The sequence below is a fragment of the Cibotium barometz genome, chromosome 27, assembly GCF_041138505.1.
Source record: "Cibotium barometz isolate CiBa-2024 chromosome 27, ASM4113850v1, whole genome shotgun sequence".
Taxonomy (NCBI): Eukaryota; Viridiplantae; Streptophyta; class Polypodiopsida; order Cyatheales; family Cibotiaceae; genus Cibotium; species Cibotium barometz.
In genome coordinates, this window is record NC_141072.1 from 29,507,628 (window position 1) to 29,534,988 (window position 27,361).

Here is a 27,361-nt window from a genome sequence, read left to right on the forward strand (position 1 = left end):
CTAAGAAAGAAATTAATTCATACATGCATGCATACTAAGTGAGCAATTTATAAAGACATACATGAAATTTTGCATACATGATCACTAGAAATCTTGAAACCTCTTTAGCCTCGCTAGGCATGTGGCTCGCATATGTAAACTCTGTCTAGCATATTAATTTCTTGATCCAAATGTTTTTTTAATTGAGCCTCAACCTCCACTAGTTGTTGCTAACTTACAGTTATAAACTCTATAAGAAGCTAGACCCCTTACCTGCATGTTGAAAGACAAATCAGAAACTCTCTCTCTCTCTCTCTCTCTCTCTCTCTCTCTCTCTCACACACACACACACACACACTTTTGAAAATTCTCTCTTTTTTGTAATAGAAGATATATAACCAAAAATTACTTTACAAATGGCCACATGGCCACCATATGATATACTAGCTATCCCTCAATAATTACTCCAAACCACAAGTGTAGCTCAAAGTACCCTCATCCAATATATAGCCGTGTCATTCTCCACTAAATGAGCTAACCACAAGGAAGAGACTTGCCACAATAGTAGCCCTTGTATATAACCTATGTGAGCTGTAATACCAACTTTTGCAAGGCATTCCTAGTAAACCAGATATGCAACAACCCTGTCCACCTTAAAAGATAAAGAAAAATTGAATGTTATGGGTTATCCGACCCATTTGGAATCTTGCCAAAAATCCATTCTCTCTCTCTCTCTCTCTCTCTCTCTCTCTCTCTCTCTCTCTCTCTCTCTCTCACACACACACACATCCATAAGTGCACGTGTGCACACACACAAATAGAGGTTTAGATTGGTTAAGATGTAAACTTTTCTACCTAAAATCTGGCAAGATGTACACAATAAGCTACACATACATGTTACTCATTGCAATCTTCTTTCTCCTTCTCATCTTGCAAAAAAACAAGCCAAACCCCTCTAGTAAGATAAGGAGCTTTTATATAGCAAGAGACAACAAGACTCCACCAAACATCAAAAACAAGGGAAAGAGCTATAGAAAACCAAGGACAAAGTGAAGAAATATAAGCAAAAAAGAAATGTTACTTAATATAGATTCCATGCGTGCTTTTTATAGCATGTAGCCATTAAATGACCACCAACAATTCAAACAATTGGGTGGTAGAAACCATATAGGGCATGGTATAGTAGCCCTTTGGACCAAAGGATTGATAAGCCCCCCTAGGAAACATGGAGTGTCCCTTCCATCCCCAAGCTAATTAACCCTATTGGGCGCATCTCATTATTGGTTCAATTGAGTGGCACAACAATGCCTCTTTTTTCAACTCCAAAGAAATAACCAATCGGACATGCATTTAGCCTAGCTAGTTGTGCAAGCTTTCTCTAGAATTGTCTCTAGCTATTTGGCATCACTTAACCACCATCTGGTGTTTAAATTGGGACCTACAAGGGAATCGTGCTCATAATGCATAGTTACCTGAGCATGGAGCATTGACATCCAACATACATCAATGTTATGGGTGTTGGGATATCTAGAGCCTTGTGCGTGAACCATCTCTATCTTGTGTGTGCACCTCGTGTGAAACCCCTCTTAGCATCTATTATTTATAGCCACGCATTTTATGTGAACATGGGGCTAGCTATGCCACGCCCTAAAATATTTACATCTCACTATCCACTCTCCACCACGTCTTTTCTTTCTCCATCACCTTATAAGTACGTTTTACTTCTACTATTTTCTATGTAATCTAATCATTGTATTTGAGTCCCAATCATTGTGTATACATCTCTCTCTCTCTCTCTCTCTCTCTCTCTCTCTCTCTCTCTCCATGGTTGTTATCCTACTCTAGCCACCATAGCCCATCATAGAACTCCAACCATAATCATATGTTTTCAATGTGGCCAATCATGTCACTAGAGGATGTTTTCAATGTTTGCATCATTTGTTTTCAGTGTGACCAACCATGTCACTAGAGTACTACAAAATTACAAGTGTTTCTAATTAAAGTCATTTCCACTTGAACTTCTTGATTCAACATCTTATAACCATGTGCTTAATCTCTTGTTCAAATGTGTTATCTCTTTGTAATTAATTGTGTGTATATGGTACATGTGTAAACTAGTTAGCACCACTAAATATGGATTAGCACTTTAAAGCTAATATATGGATTTAATAATATTAAACCCTAGAGTTGTCTAACGAACTCAATCAGATTGTTAGTGAGAAGCTAGAAGCTAGATAAGAACAACTTCCATGCTTGGAAGTTCGTAATGACAAATTTCCTATAACGGATAAAACTATGTCGAAAGAAAAAATAAGGAGTCTCCAGAGTTGTTTGAAGAGAATACCACTCTAACAGATATAAAGACGTTCAAGGATGAAACTAGGGTGCAAGGAAAGTCATGTATTGACTTTCAACCAATATCACATACACAATGATAGAACACATACAAGATGCTCATAGTTACATGGCAAAACCTGGTGCAAATATTCCAAACTAACAAAAAGGCAAGGAAACATCAGCTAAAACAAGAGTTGCATACTATGGAGAAGAAAACCATGTATATCAATAAGTATGTCTTAAAAGATCAAAGACATTATTGAATCCCTTACATCTATTAATATATCGATGGAAGATGATTTAATGAGCGTCTGTCTAAACGAACTTGACGTATACAAGCCATTCAAGACCTCCATTTGCAGTCAAAGAGAATGTTCCAAACTTTCGGGATTTAGTATCTATACTGATTATAGAGAAAAATTCTCTTTGTGAAGACTTTTCACAAAGCAAGAACACATCAGAACAGACTTTCTACTCCAATTTAGCTAGAGATAAAGATAGAGGTCATGGTCGAGATTAAGATGATGGTCGACATAGAAACCAAAATTATGAATAACAAGAACACGTCAAAACAAGCCTTCTACTCCAATTTAGATAGATGTAGAGATAAAGGTTATGATCGAGGTCAAGATGATAATCGACATGAAAACCAAAACGATGGACAACAACAATCCAATGATTCACAGTAGAGCAATCATATACAGATGAAAGAGACTAACAATCATATACAAGTGAAAGAGACTAAGTCTAAAGACAAGAGGAGCTGAAAGGACCAAGGTGGTTGGTAAAAAAATTAGAGTGCAAATAGCAGAGTGCTATTATTGTGGCAAACCAAGACACATGGCAAGGACTGCTAGAAAAAACACTAACATTAAAAGTAAAAATTTACAACAAGACAACTATACATCTAATAAACAGGATGGTGATGACATAAGTGAGCAATTATTTGTGATACAACACATGCTCAGTTCCACAACACGAGATATGTCAAAATCTAAAGATATATGATATGTGGATTCTAATACATCAAACCACTTGATCAGTCATGGGGTGAATGGTTTATAGATGTAGAAACAAGATGGTGATGACATAAGTGAGCAATTATTTGTGATACAACACATGCTCAGTTCCACAACACGAGATATGTTAAAATCTAAAGATATATGATATGTGGATTCTAATACATCAAACCACTTGACCAGTCATGAGATGAATGGTTTAAAGATGTAGAAAATGAAAAAACCAAGTTATGTAAAAATAGATGATGATATTACACATCTTATTGTGCATGTTAGAGTGTCATTGTCTATGCAGGATGACAAAATAAAATATTACAAATATTACTTCATGTTTCAAATATTACTTCAAATATTACAAAGAACTTGGTTTCTGCTTGAAAAAATCACTTTCCATAGAAAAAAAACATCACCTACGTACATGAGACTCATACAAACTCCCTATTTAAGTTTCTCTTTAAAAAAATAAACTATACCTCTTTCTAAGCATATGAGTTCCGATAATAAAATTCAAGTACTCCCTATTTAAGGTTTAAAAATCAAGTAGCAAATATTGATGTTATACATGTGACAAGTTGTAACCCATGTAAGTAGCATGGATATAAATGCTAGAAGCACAAAGACCTACATATACAATCCAAGAATTGCTCCATGTGTGGTTAGCTTAAAAGAGTAGTAAACCAATCAAAATTTCAAACTACACCACTAGATCAATGTTGTAAACTACAAGAAGAAACGAAACCCTTACGTTAAACTCCATTCTTTGTCAGTGAAGCTCTTGCCAACGTGGTTAATCACATCACTCCCTACCAAAACGTCATTGGATTCAAAACCCATCGACACCCACTTTTTTAAAGAAAAGGTCTATAGTCTTGACAAAGCAAAAGCCTAATAATAAGCATCATGGAAAAGGAAGACACTGTGGAAGTGCACCCTCTTTGTACTAGCATAGCATTTTTCGGAGCAACCATCTGGATTAAAAAATTTAAACCTGAAGGCTCTAAATCCTTAGATAGTTTGCCATTAAGCTTTGAAGGCCTATGCATGGCCATCCATAACTAGCCATCGTTTCCATGTTATTCTTGGAATTCACATGGAGACCAGAAATACTGATGATTGGAGAAGGGTTTTGCACCCAAAGCAATGATTAAAGCCTTTCTTTAATCTGCTCCTCTAATCAGTGCTATGGTTTGACTGCACAGCGAAAACTTTCCATCCTGATGGTCGATACAGAGTTTAGTGTCAGGTCGGTCAGTCTTGCTCTACTGTGCTTCAGTTATAATGACCGAAGGAAGGCTATGCATGTATTGGGTCAAACTTTTGATGAGGCAGAGCACAAGGAGCTGAGTGTATCATATACCCACTGTAGCATCTGCATCCACATGGACGGCGACATTTTGATTGGGTGCTGCTGACTGCATCGCATTCCCAAAGCTTTCACGCTTCCGGAAATAGGGTGTCAAAGCCTTCAAGCGTTCCTTCTTTGTACTTCTGGTTGTTTGCAGAGACAAATCCTCACTCACATTGCATGGCAACGGCTGGACCTTAGGCTTCATCTTGTTAGAAGTCGAAGAGACACTTGAGCCCATGTTAGCACGACTCTTCAGTACATTATTGCTGCCATTGCCCTTAGCTCTCTCAGCCCTTTCGGTGGTTGCTTTCGCAAGTGTTCCCTTGAGGGGCTCTTTTGCCTTAGTTCTCTCACTGCAAGTCCCTTTGCCTTCTGCATTGCGTACCATCTGCTGACTTCCCATAACCAGAGCCATACTAACCCTCTCATTTGCTTCCCCAACAGCATGAGCCCCTCCCTTATTAGAGAAAGGTGATTCAGAATCTTTGTTCTTGGCAGTAGACTTCAAAGTCAATTGCAGCTCTGCAGGGGGCTTTGACAGACAATGCATTATGGTTTTCTTTGCATTGCCAACTCTGCTTTTACCTGACCCGTCAAAGGCATTTCCCTCCACTAGCTTTTGGAGGCTGTCACTGCTGCTGTGCTCCACCTCACGCCCAGGAGATCTGCACATCTCATTTGACCCAGTTTCTGAGCCCGCACGGCTGCTCCGTGTGTTGAATTTTGGCAATTTCGGTTGTGTAGTTGGGATCTGCATCAATCAAACGGCAATGCAGGCTCTCAAACTTATCAAAAACAGAAGAGAATGAGTATATGCAAAATCTACAATGTATGATATTACAAGCATCCCTGCGATACCAACCTTCTTCAATTCGACTTTAGGTGGAGGACCCTCTTGATAAAAGCTAGGCATAGGCGACGCCTTAAATGTCAAGCTTCGACGAAGCACCTTAATTGCCTCTTCATCTTCTTGCTGGGTAAGGACACATTGTTAGATATGCAGAAAAAAAGCCAACAAAAAGAACTTTACCCTAGTTATCTGCCTTTAAGCAAAGGTTTGGGCAGCCTGCCTTATATTAGGACAGTTTTTGAAACACAGGAAAAGAGACTTGGTTATCCAAGTGTCCAGTTAACAGGCCCTTGCCAGAGTGGCTATTGTCCCATGCTGCCCAGCAGGGGGTGTGAGTTTAAACCTGGACATCACACACACACACACACACACATTGTGTGTGTCTTGTGTGTTCGCACGCATCGCTCTCTCTCTCTCTCTCTCTCTCTCTCTCTCTCTCTCTCTCTCTCTCTCTCGGGGGTGTGTGTAAAAGAGGACACTCTCACTTCCTTTCTGCCACCCATCGTGGGGTAGAAATGGCTACTGGGATTGCCCTTGGGATGACATGGACCCACCTAGGTTCAAGTCTCTCTGTTGATTGGTCTCTCTAGATCAATAAAGTCAACGTTAAGCGGGGCTCTCTATCTCTCTCTCTCTCACACATGGCATTCGCAGTGCCATTGGACAGATCCGAGGGGATGAAGCCAGAAGACCGCATTTGTCACCAAGAAGTGAGAGTCAGAGGAGCACTACATAATACATATGCCGATTAACTGTGTACTATGAGATACGGGGGAGATACCGGTGTCTCTTCCGAGAGGATTTTGGACCATTACAACATGTGATGGAGTTTGAGGATCAGAGGTGTTTGGGGCTTTTCTTATCGGAGCTCAGACGCCATCGAGAGGCTCTCCTACGAGCCAGGACAGCACACCAGGATCCACCCCGCCAACGAGCCATGACAGATTTTTTCAAGGCCAGGACCATCCCGGCAGATACAACCAGGACCTCCACTACCCCCTCAGAGAGCCAGACGTCCCAGAGACGTCCTTCAGGAGGAGTCACCCTTGACAGAGCCATAGCACTTTGTCGAGCGAGATGCCCACGCTTACCAGGACCTCGTCCACGGCCGCTTCATCACCGGCGGTGGATTAGAGCCATCATCACCCGCCACAAGAGACGAGCAGATTACACCAATGTTATGCTAGTTGTAGATATTATATACTTTTGTTGTACCTCAATAGGAGTATTTTCCTTTCATAGCTGTTTAGGACTGTTTTAGGACTTTTTTAGTCCTTTCTGTCTTACTTTTGATGAGACACCATCAGCTGTGTACTATGTTTTAGTCTCATAGGCCACTTTGGCCTTTCGCAGACGTTAATACATCTTTCTTTCTTTCTTTCTTTCTCTCTCTAGAAGAGCAAAGGGTACGATGAGAGGAACACATCTGCATAGAGATAGAGGAGCACTTCCTGTTCAGATGCCCACCATATTATGAGATACAAGGGAGGTTCTATCGCCTCTTCAGAGAGGTGAGTGATACTACTACATCGGGGGTTATTCTTGCTAGAGTTGTGTCACCACCGGGAGACTTAGCTGAATCCTGAGGCTACATGCCAGGACGCAGATACTGCATGACACGACTTAGACTGCTATAATTCATTCGTTAAGCCCTCACCCAAGGACAACTAGCATTCCAAGGGGCCAGCCCGCTCCTGGGAGCACTCACCAGCCACAGCAGCAGAGTACACCCCATGCCAGACATGTGGTGTTCACCTGCACACGTGATGTCGTCCAAGAGCACTGAGAACAGTACGGGTTTTTAATGGGTTTCTCGATCCTTGAAGGAGAGGTTTGTATGTACATACACACAGTTGTATGCATGTATACAATGTACACATGCATGCATGCATACATACATACACACACACGAGTGTATGTATGTAGTATGTACATATGTATATGTATTTCTGTCAGACCCCGACCAATACGATCCAAAATGTGGACCAGAACATCTACCAGAAGTTGATATAGGAAAGCTTTGGGCTCTAGTAGTTCAAGGTGGAATGCAAACTTTACAGAATATGCAACAAAATATGCAAGCTGACATTGATATGGCTCGCACCTCTCAAAAAAATGATCATGAAAACACGTCTCAAAAAAATGTTTTATAATGTACAAGGTTTAAGCAACTTGAATAAATAGAGTATGGCTGGGACTATGTACATAGAATGAAGCCAAACATATTATGTCTTCAGGAACATAAGCAACATACTTTGGCTGGCCGGATTGGATTCTTTGATTGTATTGTATATATTATGCTGGTTGTTCTACTTTCTCTAGTGTGTGTCTTCTTGTAAGACGAGACTGGAACCGGTAGTTGCTTACAATGCTCCAAAAGGCAGATTACTCATTGTGCAGTGTATGCTCAATGGTGAGACTTACGAGTTTGCATCTGTTTATGCTTCCACAGTTGCAAGATAAAAAGAATTTCTAGTTTACTGCAACCAAATGGGATATACTTATCCCAAGGTTCATGCACGCTCTTATTTGCATATGCAAGGTGCCGAAAACCGTGATAAGGACAAGAGTGTGATGCATCAGCCATAAAAACTTGTCTCCCATCATGGAGAATCCCAACACGTTACTTCACATATGCATAAGGATCGGGGCCCACATACAAAGAGCGATTCTCAACATGCGGAAAGAAAAAGAGAGATCTCTTGCTAAAGAACCTATTGTTTCACATATTTCATCTAAAAGGCTTCATACTTTCAAGGAAAGTGATAAGGATGTGAAATTTGACACCTACAATGGCAAGAGAGACATTAGTACGGCACTTGCATTTGTCCAACAACTTGAGGTTGCTTTTACTGATGGTGACTATATAGAGAAGTCTATGCTTCGCCATATGGGTATGCATCTCAAAGACACTGCATGTGATTGGTGGATGGCTAAATTGATGCATGGCACTCCTGCCAAATCATATATACCTAGATGAATCCAAGAACATGCCCAAATTCACCTTTTAGGAACGTGCATGTTATATACTCATGGTAGTCAACCCACAAGACTATATAACCATCAACTCCATTATGCATAGTATGGACTAGATACTACGACATCCCCACAAACGTCATCAGTGCCCAATAGTGGGTGTAGAACTCTGTATCAAGATATGCTCTCACACACGCACTCCACTGTCCACACACACACACACATAAGAGCATATATTCACACAAAGGCCTTCGTACTGAGTTTCTGTCAAACCTCTGGAGATGCAAGGCACTTCTGCCAAATCATATACCTAGATGAATCCAAGAACATGTCCAAAATCACCTTTTACGAACGTGCATGTTATATACTCAAATCACATGGCGAGATCAGTTCTTTCCTAGAAATTCAAACACCATGGGATACCTAAATCAATTGTTGGGGACAAATCCCAAGACTACAAGCTTATTTTAGCGAGCATTGTTTGATAGCATGGACATCAAGCTGAATTTTTTGTGCACATACCACCCACAAATTGATGGACAAAATGAAATTGTAAATTCAACAGTGCTAGATCTTTTGAAATTCTATGTGGCTGAATAGAAAATAGCCTAGGAAAAGAACTTGCCATTCGTTGAATTTGCTTACAATAACACAGTGCATTCATCCATTGGAAAGGCACCTTTTGAGATGATCTATGGCAAGGTAGTGCTGCCACCCATTCTACGTACAAAGGATGAGATTTTTGCAACTGATGAATATGTAAGAGATCTGGAAACTGCCTTTTCACAAGTCCGAACAGCTATACAAAGGTCTCAAGAAAAGCATAAAAAGGCAATAGATAAACATAGAAGCCATGTACAGAGAGAACAAGGTGATTGGGTATTGTTGAAGTTTGAAAAAGCACGCCTTGGAAAGAGGCCTGGACAAGAAGGGAGGTAACCTAAGTTGTCGAGTACTATGGTCCTTTCCAAGTGACCAAACAAAGAAATGATGTTGCATTTAGGCTTGATCATTGGAAGATGCACAATGCTTTCCATATGAACGCTTTCCATAAGAACGCTTTCCATATGAGCTAGTTGAAGCCATATGAAGGACCACCTCCAATAGAGCTTGTCTTGGAAGATCCACCAAAAGTGGATGAGCATGAGGAGGTGTTGCAGCCTGAACAGATAGTATTTCACAAGGAGCGAAAAAGCCGTGGAGGCAAGATCACTCGCCAATACCTTGTCATAAGAATTATTGCAAGCAATTGAATAGAAGCTGGGAGGAATGTCACAAATCCCTAATTTGCCAGGCTTAAAATTAAACCATGTGCACGTACATGGCCATGGATGGGTCACCATTTGACATGTGTGCATGTCATGCCAAGTGTTCTATTGACATGTACGAGCCTAGGAAGCCCATTGACATGGCATGACATATTTCTAGACGTCATTAGCAGATGGAGCTTTCCTTGATGAGCTCAAATTGAAAGCATAAGTGCTTGTGAATTTGATTTTGATTTGTATGTCTAGTTTTAAATGCTTGGGCAATGCCTGGTTAAAAAGCCTATGACGTGAGTACTCAAAACGACCGGCTCGTCGTGAGTGAGGTTGACGATCTGCTCCTGCGAGCTCCGCCTCTCCCCCTCCCGCTGCTTCTTGCCGTTGCGCCCCCCTCTCCCCCCCACCTGTCCCCCGCCTTCTCCTCCGTCCTCTCCCCCGCCTCCTTCCTCGCCATCTCTCCCCCGCCTTCTGCCTCGATTCCCCCCCCGCCTTCGCTCCCCCGCCTCCTTCCTCGCATCCTCCCCCACCTTCTCTCCCCCCCCCCGCCTTCTCCTCCTCCGCCTCCTTCCTCGTTTCCTCCCCCGCCATTTCTCCCGCTTCCTCGCTTCCTTCCACCGCTATCTCTTCCCCCCTCGCCTTCTCTTCCTTCCCCCGCCATCTCTTCCTTTCCCCCACGCTTCCTTCCCCCGCCATCTCTTCCTCCCCCCGCCATCTCTACCCCCCACGCCTTCTCCTCCGCCTCGCTTCTCTCCCCCGCCATCTCTTCCCCCCCCGCCATCTCTACCCCCCACGCCTTCTCCTCCGCCTCGCTTCTCTCCCCCGCCATCTCTTCCCCCCCCGCCTTCTCCTCCGTTGCGCGCCTCTTCCCCCCGCCTTCTCCCTCTCCTCCCCTTCCGTCTCGCCCCTCCCCCCACCGCTATCCCCCGCCTCAGCTCCCCCCCCCCCTCCCCCCCCACCCCGCCCCCGCTATCCTCTAACCTTCCGCCTCTCCGTTTCCTCGTAGGGCTGTGTCCCTCCCGTTGGTGACCCCGGTTTCTGGCCTTTTCCCTCTGGAGGACTCCATGGAAGCCGCTCCGACTACCCCTGCCGATTCCGATCTCCGTCTGGAGTTCACAGCTACAGATCATTAGCTGTTTGTTTCCACAGTATCCGCTCTTGAGGCCGCCTCCTTGGTCTGCAAGATAGTGGGTAGCCGTCCGATGCAGAGAGAGCTTCGCGACCTTCTACAAGGCAGCCTCGTTGGCGTGCCTGCCAAGATCGTCAGCGTCGATTTTTTGGGACGTGGCTACTACCAAGTGGATTTCGAGTCCCCCCAGGCAGCTCAGATGGTGCTGGCTCGGAGCCCCATTGCCCTCCGCTCATCCCGGGCGTTCCTGGCGCGATGGACTCACGGTTTCGACCCCGCTTCTGACCCGCTAGCAAGCACGACAGGTTTTCCCATCACTATCTGCTTTCTTGGACACCGTAAGGAGTACTTGCCCCTCTTGTCATCCATTGGCAAGGCGTTCGGGCAGGTGGTGGAGACGCCTCAGACAGCGGCTTCAGTGATAGCTCGGGCAGCAGGACTCCCGGCCATTCGTGTTGTGGTTCCGTCACCGGAGTCCCTCCCGAAGACGATCCTCCTCCCTTGTCTTTCTAGAGGACATTTGATACAGCGCGTGGAGTATTCGGGCCTCCCCGGCCAGTGCTACACCTGTCGGGAGATGGGCCATCTCGCACGCGCCTGTCCCCGCAAGGGGGCTCATCCTTCACGCTCTGCCGCCTCTGGACCCCCAACAGGAGACCCGAGGGGTGGCCATCCACCTCAGAGACCGGACATCCCTGGCTCGTCTCAGCAGGCGCCATCATCTGACGAGCAGGCCCCGACGGAGGAGGCCGCGCAGACCCAGGAGGCTGGCGGATGGCAGGAGGTTCGCCGGCGGAAACGCCCGGCCCGCAGGGACCGTCGCAGACGCCAGCAGGCAGCACAGGCTGGCGGACAGGTGACTCCGGCTGGCGCCCAGGCACCTACCCGCACTTATGCTCCAGTCAGGGATAGGCGGCCAGCAGGTCCCACCCCGATGGACGAGGATTCAGACTCAATGCCCGTTGAGGCCGCCAGTGGAGCCCCCCACGTGGAGACCCCGCTTCCGCCTCCCCCCGCGGGAGGCCCCGTCCCCTCCATGGAGCAGATTCCTGAGGATCCTGGGCCGCACTCTGCGACCCCCGGCTCCTCTTCCCCTCACCCGGAGAGCACTCCTTCCACCCCCCCCCCCCCTCTCCCCCCCAGCCCCCCCCCTCCCGCCTCCCCCGGCGGCCCCCCCTGACACCTATCCTCTGGCAGATGCCTCTCCATCCTCTCCTCGCTCTCCCCCCTCCTCTCCGCGAGCCCCCATCCCTCCCTCGGCCTCTCCAGGATACTTCGCCAGACCACCCACTGCCCCAGGGCAGCGCAGCTGGGTAGGCCAGAGTTCAGTCCAGCGGCTGTTCCACCGCCACTCCGGGCCGGTGGAGATGGCGATCCTAGCTTTGCCCGCCACAAAGTTCTCTCCAGCCTCCCCTGGGGGGCCCCCGCGTGTGATGGGGCTCCCTGTGGATTACGATTTTTTCAGGTGCCTCCAGCTGGATGCTGGCCCGTTCGAGACACTGGTCGCGCCCTTGCGAGTTTGCGTGGTGTGCCATCCCTCTCGTTCTCCTTCAGTGGTGAGCAGCATGGTGGCCTTCTCCTTTCCTCTCAGTGTTGCCCCAGACACAGCATGGGATTGCAACTCTGTAGAGGAAGTTTTGCGTGATCAGATACTGGAGTTTTCTCACCACTTCAGTGACTTGGGGCTCACGGACCTATTGCAGACCCGATTACACTCAGCCCGCATGAGCTTGTTTGGTATAGGAGATTGGCGGGCGGATCCGGTCCACACCTCAGTTGAGGCGGTGCTACTGATTCTCCTCCATGCCGCCCCGAGGGTGCAACCTACCTTTAGATACATATATGCAGAGGATTGGTCTCACGCCTATGCCCTGGACAGGGCGAAGGCGGAGTGGGGCTGGACACAGAGACAGGTCACCCTTTTTTTGGAGAGACTCCGCACCCGGACAGACAGTGACTATTCTCCCTCCAAGCCGGCGCCCAAGACTCACATAGTGGAGGGCAGATCATCCGGGCCGGCTGAGAGGGGTGAGCCAGTGGCGGCTGCTTCACTTGCCATAGCTCATCCATGAGGATCCTCTCATGGAACATCCAGGGTCTTGGTGGACATCGCTGCTACATTGGTCGGGGCAGACTTCGCCAGGAGATCCAGAGGGCTCTCGTTGGAGGACCCATAGATATCCTTTTCATCCAGGAACACCACCTTTCTGCAGGCGTATCCGCACCTGCGGGAAGATCTTGCCAGGCAGGAGTCACACTTTTTGGTCACCGACATATGGCTCCCAGGGGAACCAGGGTGGAGTATGCATCTCAGTCAGTGAGCAACTTCTATCCGAGGTTGTGGATTCTGGCACTCTGGTCCAGGGTCGAGCGCAGTGGATCACCTTTCGGGTTGGGGAAGACCGCATTGGCTTCCTCAACTTCTACGCCCCCTAATGGGGCGACCGGGAGAGCCGAGTTCTGGAGCACCATTAGGCAGTCCCTCCCCATGGCAGACCATTGGTGCCTAGGGGGGGATTGCAACATGCTAGAGGATGCAGAGGACAGGATGGGGGGCAGCCAGGAGACCATTCATGGGCCGGAGCTCGCTGCCGGGGAGGAACTAGTGCTGCAGGTGAGAGGCCAGGATCCGTGGACTCTCTCGCAATTTGGCAGGTTGCAAGGGAGTTTATCTTTCTCGCGCTCGGATAGACGGGCCACAGGAGTTAACCTTTCCCGCATCGACAGGTTTTACATTGATGAGTGGGCTTGTGATAGAGGTGGCACTGTGGGCATACTTGCAGGCTCCTCGTTTTCAGACCACTTTCCAGTGCTTCTCCAGATCGAGGACCCTACGAGAGGAGAGCGAGGCCAGAGCGTCCGGATTCCAGATTGTCTCATAGAGGAGCCCGAGATTGTGACCAGAGTTGAGCAGGTCTGGCAGGAGCTGCAGTTCAGGAGAGGATCGGCAGCCAGCGATCTTGCCAAGGGCTTGCAGGAGATCAGTAGGATGCTCAGACAGGCTGCCCTGGATCGTCTGGAGGCCTTCAGAGAGCAAGAGAGGAGCCTGCGGAGGAGTCTAGCGTCCCTTCAGAGACTCCAGGAGAGGGAGCCTACGAGCCCTTGGATCTCAGAGCAGATGCAGTCAGCTCGCACAGAGATCAGATCCATCGAGGAGAGGAGGGTGGAGTTCCGATTCCATGCTCGGGCTTCTTTTTGGACACAGGCTGGAGACAGAGTGACTCGAGATTTCTTTGAGGCGACAGGGCCTCGCTTCGGGCGAGAGGGTCTCAGGCGTCTTCGGCAGGCTGATGGCCAGGTTGTGGTGGATCCCCCCAAGGTTCGGGCGATAGCCACAGATTTTTACACGGATCCGCTCTCTGCTGAGCCAGCAGATGACAAGGTGAGAGAGGCTCGGGAGGCAGTCTGGAGCTTCACGAGACCGGTTGTGCCGGCCCATTTGCAGCACTCCCTTCTCTCCCCCTTCTCAGATACGGAACTGGAGGAGGCTCTTCAGGCACTTCCTCGGGGCAAATGCCCAGGAGAGGACGGTCTCTCAGTGGCTTTCTTCCAGAGGTACTGGGGTCTCTTACATAGGGGTTTCAGATTGGCATTCCAGGAGATTATGGAGACGGGAGACATGCCGGACAGCATGGCAGAGGGGTTGATTCACTTGATCCCCAAAGAGGGAGGAGACAGACTGGAGATTGGACAGTGGAGACCGTCCACCTTGCTAGGCACGGCCTACAAGGTCCTAGCTAAGGCGATCAACAGGCGGCTTCAGCCTCACCTTCCGGACATCATCCACTCCACACAGACAGGCTTCATCCAAGATAGGAGCATCCTGGATAACATCTTCTCTTTCTGGGAGGCTACGGCTTTGGCTAGATTTCGGCAAGAGGATCTGGCAGTGCTCCTTCTCGACTTCGAGAAGGCATATGATCGGGTGGACTGGGCCTTCTTGGAAGGCACTATGGAGAGGATGGGCTTCCCCCCTCAATGGATCCGTGGGGTCTCTGCACTCTACACATCGGCTCATAGCCAGGTGCTGATACAGGGCGTGCGCGGAGAGAGGTTCCAGCTCTCGCGCTCGGTGCGACAGAGGTGCCCCTTGGCGCCCTTTCTTTTTCTTTTTCTGGCGGAGGCCATGAGCACTTTTTTGACGGCACAGGATACAGGTTTGCGGGGCCTCCAACTCCCCATCCGCACCTCGGAGGAGCTCCTAGACTCGGAGTTTGCGGATGACACTGCTGTCTATCTTCAGGGAGGAGAGGAGAACCTCCGCCGCTTCGCCTCAGCCATGGACAGGTTTTGCAGAGCTTCGGGCGCTTTGATCAACTGGCACAAGTCGTGTGGGTTGTGGGTCAGTTCTATGCCCCCGCCGACTTGGAGGCCAATTGATGGTTTTCAGTGACTGCCCCCCGGCACTACAGTGCGCTATTTGGGATGCTATGTGGGCATCGACATATCTCCGGAACAACAGATAGCCCCCCTTCTTCTGAGCATTCGGCAGAAGCTTCTGTATTGGAGTACCGCTCGTTTATCTCTGGCTGGCCGTGTGGTTGTGGCCAACCAGGTTCTGCTTGCTACCATGTGGTACATCACTTCTTGCTGGGCCTTCTCTCGAGCATGCATTGGCCAGGTGCAGAGGCTCATCAGGAACTTTCTTTGGTTCGGTGGCGACGGGCGGCCCGCCAGGGCCAAGGTGGCATGGGCTGTGATCACTCAGCCGAGGAAGAGAGGCGGCCTGGGCATTGTTGATCCGATTTGCCAAAGCCGAGCTTTGCTTGGCAAGTTGGTGGTTCGTGGCCTCCTACCAAGCGCTGAGCCGTGGAAGGAGTTTCTTGTTTCCAAGATTCTCAGCCGCACTCCTTCTCTTAGCGGCCCCTGGACCCCCAGCATCAGGTGGATCTTTACAGAGCAGCGATCCAGAGGAGTGGGCCTTGGCTTCGAGGAGCGTTTTGCAGCTGCATTCTGAGGGCCTGGGCGCATCTGAGGCCGTCACTCTTCCAGACTCCCCCGAGCACCGATGAGGAGCGCCTGAGGCAGCCATTGATCTGGAACCCCTTGATCCGACTTCCCAGTGGTCATATGGTTGGATCGCGGTCTCACGTGTCGTGGGGCCCGTTGAGCTCCGGCCCAGCCCAGTCCCTAGACGACTGGATATGTTTTCAGCAACTGCCTCTAGAGGCTCAAGAGAGGAGACTCAACCGGATGAGGGGCAGAGAGTTGATGAGACAGGACATTGAGGCGGCCATCCCCCGGGAGTGGCGGACCCCAGTACAGGACCCTCCACCTCCACAGTGGATGGGCGTCTTTACTCGGCATGAGATCCTTCTAGCGGTCTGCGACACAGCAGAGAGAGTCGCCCCACTCACTTTCGAGGTGGGAGAGAGTGGCCAGCTTCAGAGGACACGACTAGATTTGGATGAGCTCCAGGGTTGTATTTTTCAGAGGGTGCGGGTGGTCGGCTTTCATCAGAGACAGTGGCATGTAGACCCCTCACCGGCCTCGATAGGGGAGGACTGTTCTTGGAGATTATGGGCTTGGGACAGCAAGCCTCTTATTCGCCTTCAGTGGGATCCAGGTGAGTGGTTTTGGAGAGATCCCTACTCGGCCCCTACCAGCCCAGGCATCCCCTTTTTTCAGTACACAGCGAGGCTGGGGCGGCGGATTCAGAGGCACAGGATAGCGGGCACCCCGGCGACGGCCGAGCATTGGCGGCGAGACAGGGGCTCTCCCCTGCCTTTCTTAGGGACTTCTGGCAGCGCCTCTGGGCCAGCTTCCGGCCCCGGAAGGTGACGCTTTTTCTCTGGCTTACAGCGCATAGAGGACTGGCTGTGGGGGCCTGGCTAGCTTTTGGCAGACACCCAGCGTCCTGCCCTCGGTGCGGCCATGCACAGGAGTCGCAGCGGCATTGCTTATGGGATTGCCCACAGGCACAGCAGGTCTGGCAGCGCGCTCTCAGGATGGTTTTTGCAGGCTCGCCAGGTGAGATGATGGTGACGTGGGGTGCGGTGGCTTGGGCCATGGACAGCGGCCCGGCCCTTGGATATGAGGACGTCCCTGGCAGTGCGACCATCCAGGTCTCTGACAGGGCGATGGCGGTGGTTCCGACGCCAGACTTCTCTTCGGCAGTCTCCCAAGAGTGGGACGGGCACAGATGGGAGATGATCAGCAGCATGACGGCTTGGCACATATGGAGAGCCCGATGCAGGGAGGCCATTGACCGCCAAGCGACTCCACCGGCGGAGGTCATACAGGCCCTCTGGGTGGACATCATTCACACCTTGAGAGGACACTGGGGGAAACTTCAGGGCGACTCGGATCGCATGAGAGGTCGCCGCAAGGCTTTCCTCCGCACTTGGCAGCCTGGCCCTTTCCTCATCGCGAGGGGCGAGGATGTTACTTGGCACTATAGGCCTCCAGTTTGGCTCTTCTCACCTCCCACATGTACTACTAGGTAGCCCCCCCAAGAGAGCGGCCAGCCACGGGGGTGGAGCTCAGGTGTTCACTGTGTGTTTTTATCCCTCCTTGTGAGGTGAGCTTTGTAGCCTTATGGCGTTTTCTCATTAACTAATAGAAGGATCGTTTTTCCAAAAAAAATAAAAAGCCTGTGACGTCCAACGATGGGGGGACACCCTGATGGACAAGTGTATAGCATCACTTGTTTGCCTAACAAGACATTTGATGGGTTTTGCATGTAGTAAGTATTTAGTTTAAACCTTAATTCATATTGAATGGTTGCCGCTTGGAAAGCCGCAAGGAAAGATGGCAAGCTGTTCTTTCACAACTAGACTAATACTTACCTGATTGGAAAAAAGTCTTGAAGTACTTGCATTGGTTTGGAAGACCTTCAGAGATAGGTAACTCACTGAGATTGGAGAGCATTCATTGGAGCAGAGTTTTTCTAGAACCTCTGGTAGTTCAAGAGCCAAGGAAAGACTATTTTCTTTCCACTAAAAATATACATCTAATCTAGGATGTCGTCTCTCGGAATGGTAGAATACTTACATTATCGCAGGCGCAAAGGATATGGAATTTAGGCATGCATTACATGCATGTCTGGCAAAAAATTAGAGCTTTGTTGCATCAATTTGAATTCGTTCCTCCTCTCATTCGAGAGAGCAAATTGTTAGATTGGATGTTGCAAAGAGATGAGACTGGTTTTCTCAAAGTGTTGTGCCCAAATGTACACATTGATTATTCATTAGTCGTGGTTTGTTGCTTATTCAAACAAGCTTTAGAATATGGATGAGACAGCCAAGTGGTAGAATAAAATCTCCAAATGATCTGGACCAATAAATTGCCATTAAAGCACAGAGTTTTCCTTTGGCGATGCTTGGTTGGAGTGCTACCTGTTAGTTAAACTCTAACCAAAAGAAAGATAGCTTTTGCCTCTTGCTTTAGATGCTCAAATCACAATGAGACAGTGTCTCATTTACTATGGGCTTGTTCAAATACCATAGATTTCCTGCATAGATTATCCGTTTCTTTGGCTACTACCAAGCTTCCACGATGTTGCTTCGCCAAGCATTTCGAGATCTTTGGGAGAAATTACCAAAGACTAGTTGATTATGCATGTTTCCTTGCTTGGACACGCCTTTGGGCACTTTGGACATTCTCAATTGACCACAATCATCTGATCTTTCACTCCACACAGATTGACAAGTACTCCTATAAACCACTTTTTACATCCATACATGTGGAATACAATTGTTTTTTCCTCGATGACTAAAGGCAAAGCTAGTGTTTTCCTTTCTCCCACTTATCTTCTCTAGGTACAATTCTCACAGTTGATCACAACTTTTTACATTATACATGTGAAATACAATTACTTTTTACATTATACATGTGAAATATAGTTACTTTTTACTTGATGTGAGTAAATGCCAACGAAGTGTTTTTCTTTGTTCCACATGCCTTCTATAGGTACTATTCTCACACTTGATCTTGAGTATTGACCGCTTTTTACATCATACTTTTCCTTTAATGTGACTAAATTCCAAGATAGTTTTTTTCTTTGAGCTACTCTTCTCACACTCGAACCTTGAGTATCGACTGTAGCATTATATGGTAGTGATGTGTGTGTACACACTTAGGAGCATCGAGGCACTTTTTCCCTCACTAGGAGGCTTTTTCTCCCTTGCGTCGTATGTACACCATCATCTCTACTCATTTTGGGGTATGTACTTATCTTTTGTATCTGGCACACATTTGATCTTTGCGCCAAGCTCTTTATGATTGCCATAGACTTTAAGTGATGGACCAATTGCAATTTGTCACATGTGCGGAAGCTCTATGTTTTCTTTTAACCCTAAACACCTTTCATAGAAACACCTTGATGCGAAACGCAAAGAAGAGATGGAGAGAACAAAGAAAGATAGTTGTATTTTCAGTATGTTCATAAAGTACAAAAAGGTGGATACCCTCGTTTTGTCAACCAACCGTGTGGTGCTCCCAGGTCCTGATTCAAAAGGGATCCTTTCTGGTGGCCTCCAATGCCCTACTCAAGCCCTAAAAGATATATTTATCTGCTGGCCTTCAGGGATTAGCCTTGGGATGAAAATGTCCATGTGCATCATGCACATGACACGATTAGACTTGTTCTTGAAGAAATTTTCATCACTTTTGAGGGCTTCATTCCTTGTCAGTGAAGTAATAGGACATTCCTTTTTACCCCAAAAAAAAAAGTTATGTATATGTACGTACGTACGTATGTATGTATGTATGTATGCATGTCGATATGTAACATGTATGCAGTGTGCACGCGCACACGTGTGTGTGTGTGTGTGCACGTGCACGCACGCACATGTTGCGCTTGCGAACGGCTCTATAGAATCGCCTTCTACCTGCTATCACTGCAACACCGATCTTCGCCACTATCTCCTCTACTCCTGTGCACCTGCTATACGTGCCTTCATGCATACACGTGCGTGTGTGTGTGTGTGTGTGTGTGTGTGTGTGTGTGTAACTTAGATGAACACAATGCTAATCAATACACTTAAATACACTAAGATTTGATGGACACATGCTCAATACAGGAAAAAATTTGCTAAATTGCGGCCAACACCTCCCTCAAATAAAGTATATTGATCTTGGGAGAATCAAGTACATAGTGTCATGGGCATTTCTGACCAGATTTCCATACCTGAATACAAAATTGCAAACAAGTAGTTGTCGATGTAGACTTGCAACTCATACTACCCTCTCAAGTACCCATGTTTCTTGCCATCTGCACTCTATTGTTCCACCAACACATGGTAGCAACAATCTGCAAGAGAGCATGTAGGACAAGAGAACACTACACAGGGTGTGTGATCTTGTAATCCGGTTCCTCTCTCTTGCTACTTGCTTCCATATTTAAGCATAAAAGCTTACCAATTGCAAGTAGAGTCGATGACAACGGAAGTCTTCGCGATGGAAGTCCTTGGAGTGATGAGATCTTTGATTTGTCACATTTCTTCGCGACAAAAGTCTTCAAGAGGATGAAGGGAACCCTAGGAAAGCTTCCCCTATGATTCAACTTGAGAGAAAGGAGAGGGTTTTCAGCAAAAAGACCAGAAATTATAGCAATAAAGAGAGCTGTTTTGCCGAATTTCAGTCATTCGGCATGTAAGAGACCCGAAAACACTCTTGGAAGCTCGAGAAACACCTTAGCAATCTTGGATATGGAGTTGGGAAGAAGTGCAAAAAATACAGTCCAAATGCCCTCATGAAGGAGGCGCTTATCTCTAGAGAGAGGAGTAGTGAGGTGGTGAGTTGTCCAATGTAGGTGGCAGACAGGTGCTTTGTGGAGCAAGCTAGAGAGGACACATGGCTGATTACTCCCTTTGTACAAAGGGGATAAGATCTAGGCGGTGGACATTGGGTTTTGTCCACCTCAGGAGATCAGTGTGTGTGAACACCGGGCTCGTCATAATTTATAAGTGAGTTTTAGTCGCCCAAAACTTAATGAAGTGTACACGCTCACTTATAAATTAGTGTTAACTCCTAAGGCTAAGTTTATGACCAATACTTACCACCTGTCACATGCCACAAAACCATGTCAACTGACAGTTTCACACGCACGGTTCGCGGGCGAGCGTCCCCTTACCCAGAACTACACATTGGTGAAGTAAGCATGAAAACATGGAATTTCAATTGCAAGCAAGCACATAAAGATGTTCCAGATGCATCACATTCCACACTAAAAGGCTTTTACAAATCCGGAATAATCAACACTGGACCATGAGTAGTTTCATCTTTCAATTGGAGGAATGCACCCCTCTCTACATCAGTCCATTTGAATGTGGCCTTCTTCTTTATCAAATCATGCAAAGGAGAAGCAATCCATGCAAAGTGCTGAATGAATCTGCAGTAGCAAGAGCATAATCCAAGAAAACTACAAATCTCATGCACCGAACTCAATTCCGAATTGCATCAATCTTTGCAGGATCCATCCGCACTCCATCTTTGGACACAATATGCCCAAGATAATGTATCTCTGATAAGAAGAACTCACTCTTTTTTCCATTTGTGAAGAGTTTATGCTTATGGAGTTCTTCAAAAACAATGGCCAAATGAGCTCTATGCTTTTCTTCGGTCTTCAAGAAGACTAGGATGTCATCAAAGAAGACACCTGTAAATTTTCTGTACCCACGGAATATGCGATCCATCATAATATTAAATGTAGCCGGGACATTTGTAAGACCAAAAGGCATAACAAGATACTCATAAAGCCAAAATGCTGTCCTGAAAGCAGTTTTGTGTACATCCTCAGGAACTACACGCACTTGATGATACCCACTCTTGAGATCAATTCGGCTAAAGCATGTCGATCCATCCAACTTGTCATCAAGGATATCGTCTGTGCGTGGAATCGGAAACCGATTCTTGATGGTAAGCTTATTCAAAGCTCTATAATCCACACACATACGAAAGAATCCATCCTTCTTTTGAACCAAGAGGACGAGTGAACAATATGGAGAAGAGCCTGACTGAACCAAACCCTTCTCAAGAAGCGCATTCACCTGTTTCATGATCTCTTTTTGGGATACACTTACACGATAGGTTGGCCTATTAGGTGGTGAGCTACCCGGCACAAGATCAATGCGATGATCTTCCGGTTGTACGGGTGGCAACTCATTTGGTAACTCATCAACAAAACAATCATTGTACTCTTGCAATAATTTCAACCTATCATTACTAAGAGTGTTTACATATACATTATTTTCTTCAACATGATCCCGTATAAAAATCAAGTACGCAAAAACACTCTTTTTTATTACTTTCTTAATTTATACATGAGATACAAGGAAAATGATATCACCATCTTCACCAATCAATTACATGCTCTCGGCCTTTATGCATGAAGGTGATCCTGTTAGTCTTGTAAGCCTTGCATGGATCAATACGTGTATGCCAAGGCTTTCCAAGTAATATATCACAACCATTCAAAGGCACTACAAGAAAATCCTTTGTAGAACTCTGTATCAAGATATGCTCTCTCACACACACATAAAAACACACATAAGAGCACATATTCACACAAAGCCCTTCGTACTGAGTTTCTGTCAAACCTCCGAAGATGCATGACACTCAAACATAATGAAGCCTAGCACTAAGGGAAGTAGCAAATAGAAAGAATTAGTACAGCAAATAAGTAGTTGATAGAGCAAATGCACCGCTAAAGATAGAAAGAATAAGCACAATATCAACTGGCCGTAACTTAAACGAAAACTTCACAATGTGAAATTTGCATGTCCACTAATACGACTGAATTATATACCTAGATGACTATGTTGTAGTGTAAAATCTAAAGGTTCAACCATGAATTCTCTCGATGATGCGTGAATAGTATCTACTAAAGGGTTCATCTTGAGAGTAGTAAAGTACTCATTCAATTTGTTAGAAGAATGTGTGAAATTCGAAAACATTATCCGCTTGCTTGATGTCAAACCATCTATGATTGCCATTACAAACTTCTTCGTGCTTGGAAATTAGCTTTGTCTTCTATTAAGTGGCATGGTAGAAATGCATTGACTGCGAATCCTCTTCCATGGAAAGCATTCATTGTTCTTCAGTGTTTCCTCAACCACTTGCGGTACAAGAACCACAAAAGGCCTTCTCTTCGATTGAGCATTCATTGCTCTTTAGTGTTTCCCCAACCACTTGTAATACAAGAACCACGAAAGACCGGCTTTTGGAGTTAACACTGTGACGGAAGTCGTAATAGATGAAGAATTTATGTTGACTTTCCCACAAGCATGTCTAAAACATAACTTAGGTCTCCATCACAAGCCAGTGCGGAAAACTATTACTACCTTGTTGCGGCCTTTTGAACCCACCCCACAGTTGGATATTCAAGATAAATTTCATGATTGGCAACTTGTTGGTCATACTAGACTATTTGGAAGGCTAGGAACCTTATAATGTTTCGACAACCTTCTCTAGATGCTTATGCTTTCTTTCGTGCCAATCTTCGCCAGTCTCTACATGATTGTCGACAACTGGAGACTATTGATACCTGACTGTTTGAGGTCTTTTTCCACTATTTCTAGCTTTCTTTCTTGGATGACATCTCTCTTAAGTACATCCTCTCCATGTATATTGCTCCTTGTTAATAGAACACTAGTTTTTACTTTAAAAAAAAGTGTGTGTACCCATGTATGAAAAAAATATATATAAAAGGTTTCTAAAGTATTGTATGTTATGAACAATAAGAACCATACAGAGCAGAATTAACACTATTTCTATCCAACTATGGCACTCACCAACCATAGTGGCAGGGTACGCCACAGGCCCACATGCCAAACATGTAGTGTTTACCTGCACATGTGATGTCATGAGAGAGAAGACAGATTCTATAGACAGCTGGGCACCCGTGAGCCTCGAGATATGGACCCCTTTCACCAGCTCCAGATCAGGGATGTACTACCAATGCCATAAAGCACCCCCACCATAAGAGGTTGACACAGACACCACCTATTCAGCTATTGATGATGAGGAGACTTCATGATTGGTTGGGCTGATTCCATTGTACATGCAGGAGAATCACTTAGTACGTGGGTTCTTTGTTTTGGATAGCTAGATTTTCCTGGGATCCAATTACATACAGAACACATATACTCTCTTTTACTCATAGACCCTTCAGGACTTTCGCAGAAGTACATAACCTCTCTCTCTCTCTCTCTCTCTCTCTCTCTCTCTCTCTCTCAGATCCAGCTCAAGACAAACATGATGTTTATAATATTTAATGTGTCTCGTAGAATTTTTTTTGGCCTTCTGCTGACATTACTTTAGTTTTCTTTCTTTGTCTCTCGGACTCAATAAAAAGGAGTTAAAGTGTCCACCTGTGTCTTTGCTTGCATTTGTGTCTTCTCCTCTTCCTTGGCATTGAACTTCTCTTGTAATTTTGAATAGAACTGCATTGAGGGAAAATAAACATCATCTTCTTACAAACCCAACTGGATCCCTCAGAGGGCCAAATCCTATACAACATGGTTGCAAAAAGTTATTTACATAAATGAATATTAAAAAGGGATGAAAGAATGGAAAGAAAATAAAACACCTCTTTCCGTTCCTTTGCGCGTTCATCGGACCGAAAGTTGAAACCAGTCACACTTGAGTGAACATTTGTTTTGGCCTTGGGAGCCTGTGAGCCAGATTCTCTAGCAAAATTCACATAGCCAAACCTTGAGCATATAAAACAATGAGCATGTTTGCAAGTGTGTACATGTGTTTGAGAATACAAGCACAAGCATGCATGTACGAGAGCGTGCACATTTTTACGACACTTGCTTCCATATTCTCCACACCCCCCCCCCTCCTTCCACCCTTCCCCCAAAAAAAAAGGGGATCACCAAAAAAGATTTGGAAATTACACTGAAGGCAGAGACGATATATCTTGTCTATCATGGTCCCCTCTTGCATGTAGTGTAAGCTTTCCAGAATCCTTTTCTTGCTGCCTGCCAAGATCAAGATACAGAAAGATTGGTAACAAACCAACGCACTGACCCTTGAATTACATATGGTACTTGTGACACCTCAATACGGGCTGCCTATGACAGCCATGTGGAACAGTAGGATACTTGGATACTAGTGTCTGGGCTAAACAATGGCCAATCAGCAAATGTGTGTGTGTGTGTGTGTGTGTGTGTGTGTGTGTGTGTGTGTGTACATACATAAATATACATATTTATTTACACAAATTAATTTTTAATTTTTGTGGGTTGTTTGGTCCGTTGCAATATCCAAGGAACAGTGTGTTTTTTTTAAATTATCTAAGGCCTCGTCACAAAAAGAATGGCAATACCTGTGGTGGAAAGACACCACTCTCATCATTAAGTATGGGACCTCGTGCACCGAATGTGTAGTGTCCAAATATAGTGGTGATGCTATGCTAGGTAGTAGCGAGAAGCCCTCTATTGTTCATTTTCATGTATTTGGTTGTTCGGCGTATGTACATGTGCCTAAGGAGCATCGCTCCAAGTTGGACTTGAAGTCTCAACGCATGACTTTTCTCGGATACAGCACTGTGTCCAAGGCATATCGTCTTTATGATCAACAGGCCGACAAAGTTGTTGTGAGCCGTGATGTGGTGTTCGATGAGACTCCTACATCTTCAAAGGGAGGTGCTGAGCTTCTTCTTCCTCTGCCTCCTTCTCCACCTCCTCCTCCTCCTCCTCTTGCTCTGTCTGCTTTTGTTACACCTCCAGTTGTGGATTCTCAGTCAGATGATGATGACTCTGCTCCTCCTCCAACGAGTTCGAGCAGATATGTGCCTGGATGGTACTTTCAGACAGTTCATGATTCTGGGTTACGTGAGCTTCCTTCTGCTCCTCCGCCTAGTTCTCTCAAGCGATCTTCCAAAGTTTCAGAGAAACAAATTCATGAGGGCAACATGTTTGTTAGCTATGCTCTTATGTCCTCTATCATTCATGGTCCTTCTGATCCCACTTATGTGGACAAGGCTCTTTCACATGAGCCTTGGCGTCGTGATATGCAGGCAAAGCTGGATGCTATTGAACGGAATGGCGCTTGGATTTTGGTGCCTAGGCCACTGTAGCGTAAGGTGATTGGTGTGTGCTGGATCTTCAAATCGAAGTTCCGAGCTGATGGCAGCTTGGACAAGCACAAGGCAAGGTTGGTTGCCAAGGATTATCCTCAACGCCTTGGAGTCGACTTCGATGAGACATTTGCTCCGACGGCCCGGATAACTACCATTCGCACCCTTCTTGCTCTTGTAAGACATCATAGATGGCCCGTATTCCAGATGGACGTCAAGTCGGCTTTCCTAAATGGAGAGCAAGAGGTTTATGTTGATTAACCGCCGGGATTTGTTGTTCCAGGAAAACAAGATCAACTGTACCGACTGAAGAAAGCTTTATATGGTTTGAAGCAAGCTCCGCGGGCTTGGTACCAACGGATTGATGAGTTCTTTCAGAAGCTCGGCCTACGACGTTCTCATGCAGATTCGAACCTTTATATCCTCCTTGGGAGGGGGTTGATTGTTATCATTGTGGTCTGTGTTGATGACCTCATCTTTACAAGTTCTTATTCTGTGAGGATCCGTTCAATCATGGATGCTTTGGAGAAAGGGTTTGAGATGGCGGATCTTGGCCTTCTGCATTATTTTCTTGGCTTTGAGATTTGGCACACCCTGAAGGGCATTTTCTTCTCTCAACAAAAGTACACACAGGAGATTCTTGACAGATTTCAAATGACTGGATGCAAACCAAAATCTTCTTCCTATGGATACTAGTGAGAAGCTCTCTTCTTGATGCTTCTCCACGGATTGATCAAGGACAATATCAAGTTCTCGTCGGTTACTGAGTCCCTTCGCATCCAAACCCTGTCAGTAGCATTGGCGGTGTGCTCTCATAGTTCTTCGATACTTGCGTGGCACTCTGGACTTTGGCATCTTCTATGGCCAAGGATGCACTCTTCTTGGATGGTCTGATTCAAATTGGGCTAGAGATCCAAATACTCAGCGTTCGACCACTGGTTGTGTTTTTTCACTTGGGTCTGGAGCCATTTCATGGGGTAGTAAAAAGCAACCTACTATGGCGCTTTCCTCTACAGAGGCGGAGTATCATGCGGTTTGTTGTGCTACATGTGAGGCGATTTGGTTGCGGAGATTATTGAAGGAGCTTGGTTGTCCTCCTACCGGATCTACTCTTCTTTAGTGTGTGCAACCAGAGTTGCATCGCCATCGCCAAGAACCTTGTGTTTCATGCTCGTACGTAACACGTTGAGATACAGTATCACTATGTTCGTGAATAGGTTCTTGCTAGAGATTTGCATTTGGAGTATTGTCCTTCAGTGGAGAATGCAACAGATTTGTTCACCAAGCCGGTTTCTCAAGCTTCCTTGGCTCCTCATCTTCGGCTTCTCAGAATATGTTCAGCATATGGTGCTGAGAGGGGGTGTTAGCACATTCATCCCTAGTTTCTGCCCATATTTGGTGTCCCTTTTGGTCTCTTTTCATGGCCCTTGATA

At 46.3% G+C, this 27,361-nt stretch overlaps 1 protein-coding gene across 2 annotated transcripts in view; it reads right to left on the minus strand.

Annotated features, from left to right (window-relative positions):
* Nucleotides 1-3,692: 3,692 nt before the first annotated feature.
* LOC147623265 (uncharacterized) overlaps nucleotides 3,693-27,361 on the minus strand; it is a 33,062-nt gene continuing 9,393 nt past the window's right edge. Inside the window, exons 6-10 of one of the 2 annotated variants that reach the window (XM_086821363.1) lie at nucleotides 24,745-24,828; nucleotides 24,432-24,531; nucleotides 24,214-24,285; nucleotides 5,546-5,656; nucleotides 3,693-5,434 (exon numbers count right to left, since the gene is read on the minus strand). In XM_086821363.1, coding sequence (XP_086677489.1) covers nucleotides 4,685-5,434; nucleotides 5,546-5,656; nucleotides 24,214-24,285; nucleotides 24,432-24,531; nucleotides 24,745-24,828 — 1,117 coding nt within the window. In that variant the 3' untranslated portion in view covers nucleotides 3,693-4,684. The remainder of the gene's footprint in view (nucleotides 5,435-5,545; nucleotides 5,657-24,213; nucleotides 24,286-24,431; nucleotides 24,532-24,744; nucleotides 24,829-27,361) is intronic. The other variant, XM_086821364.1, reaches the window with a different exon arrangement.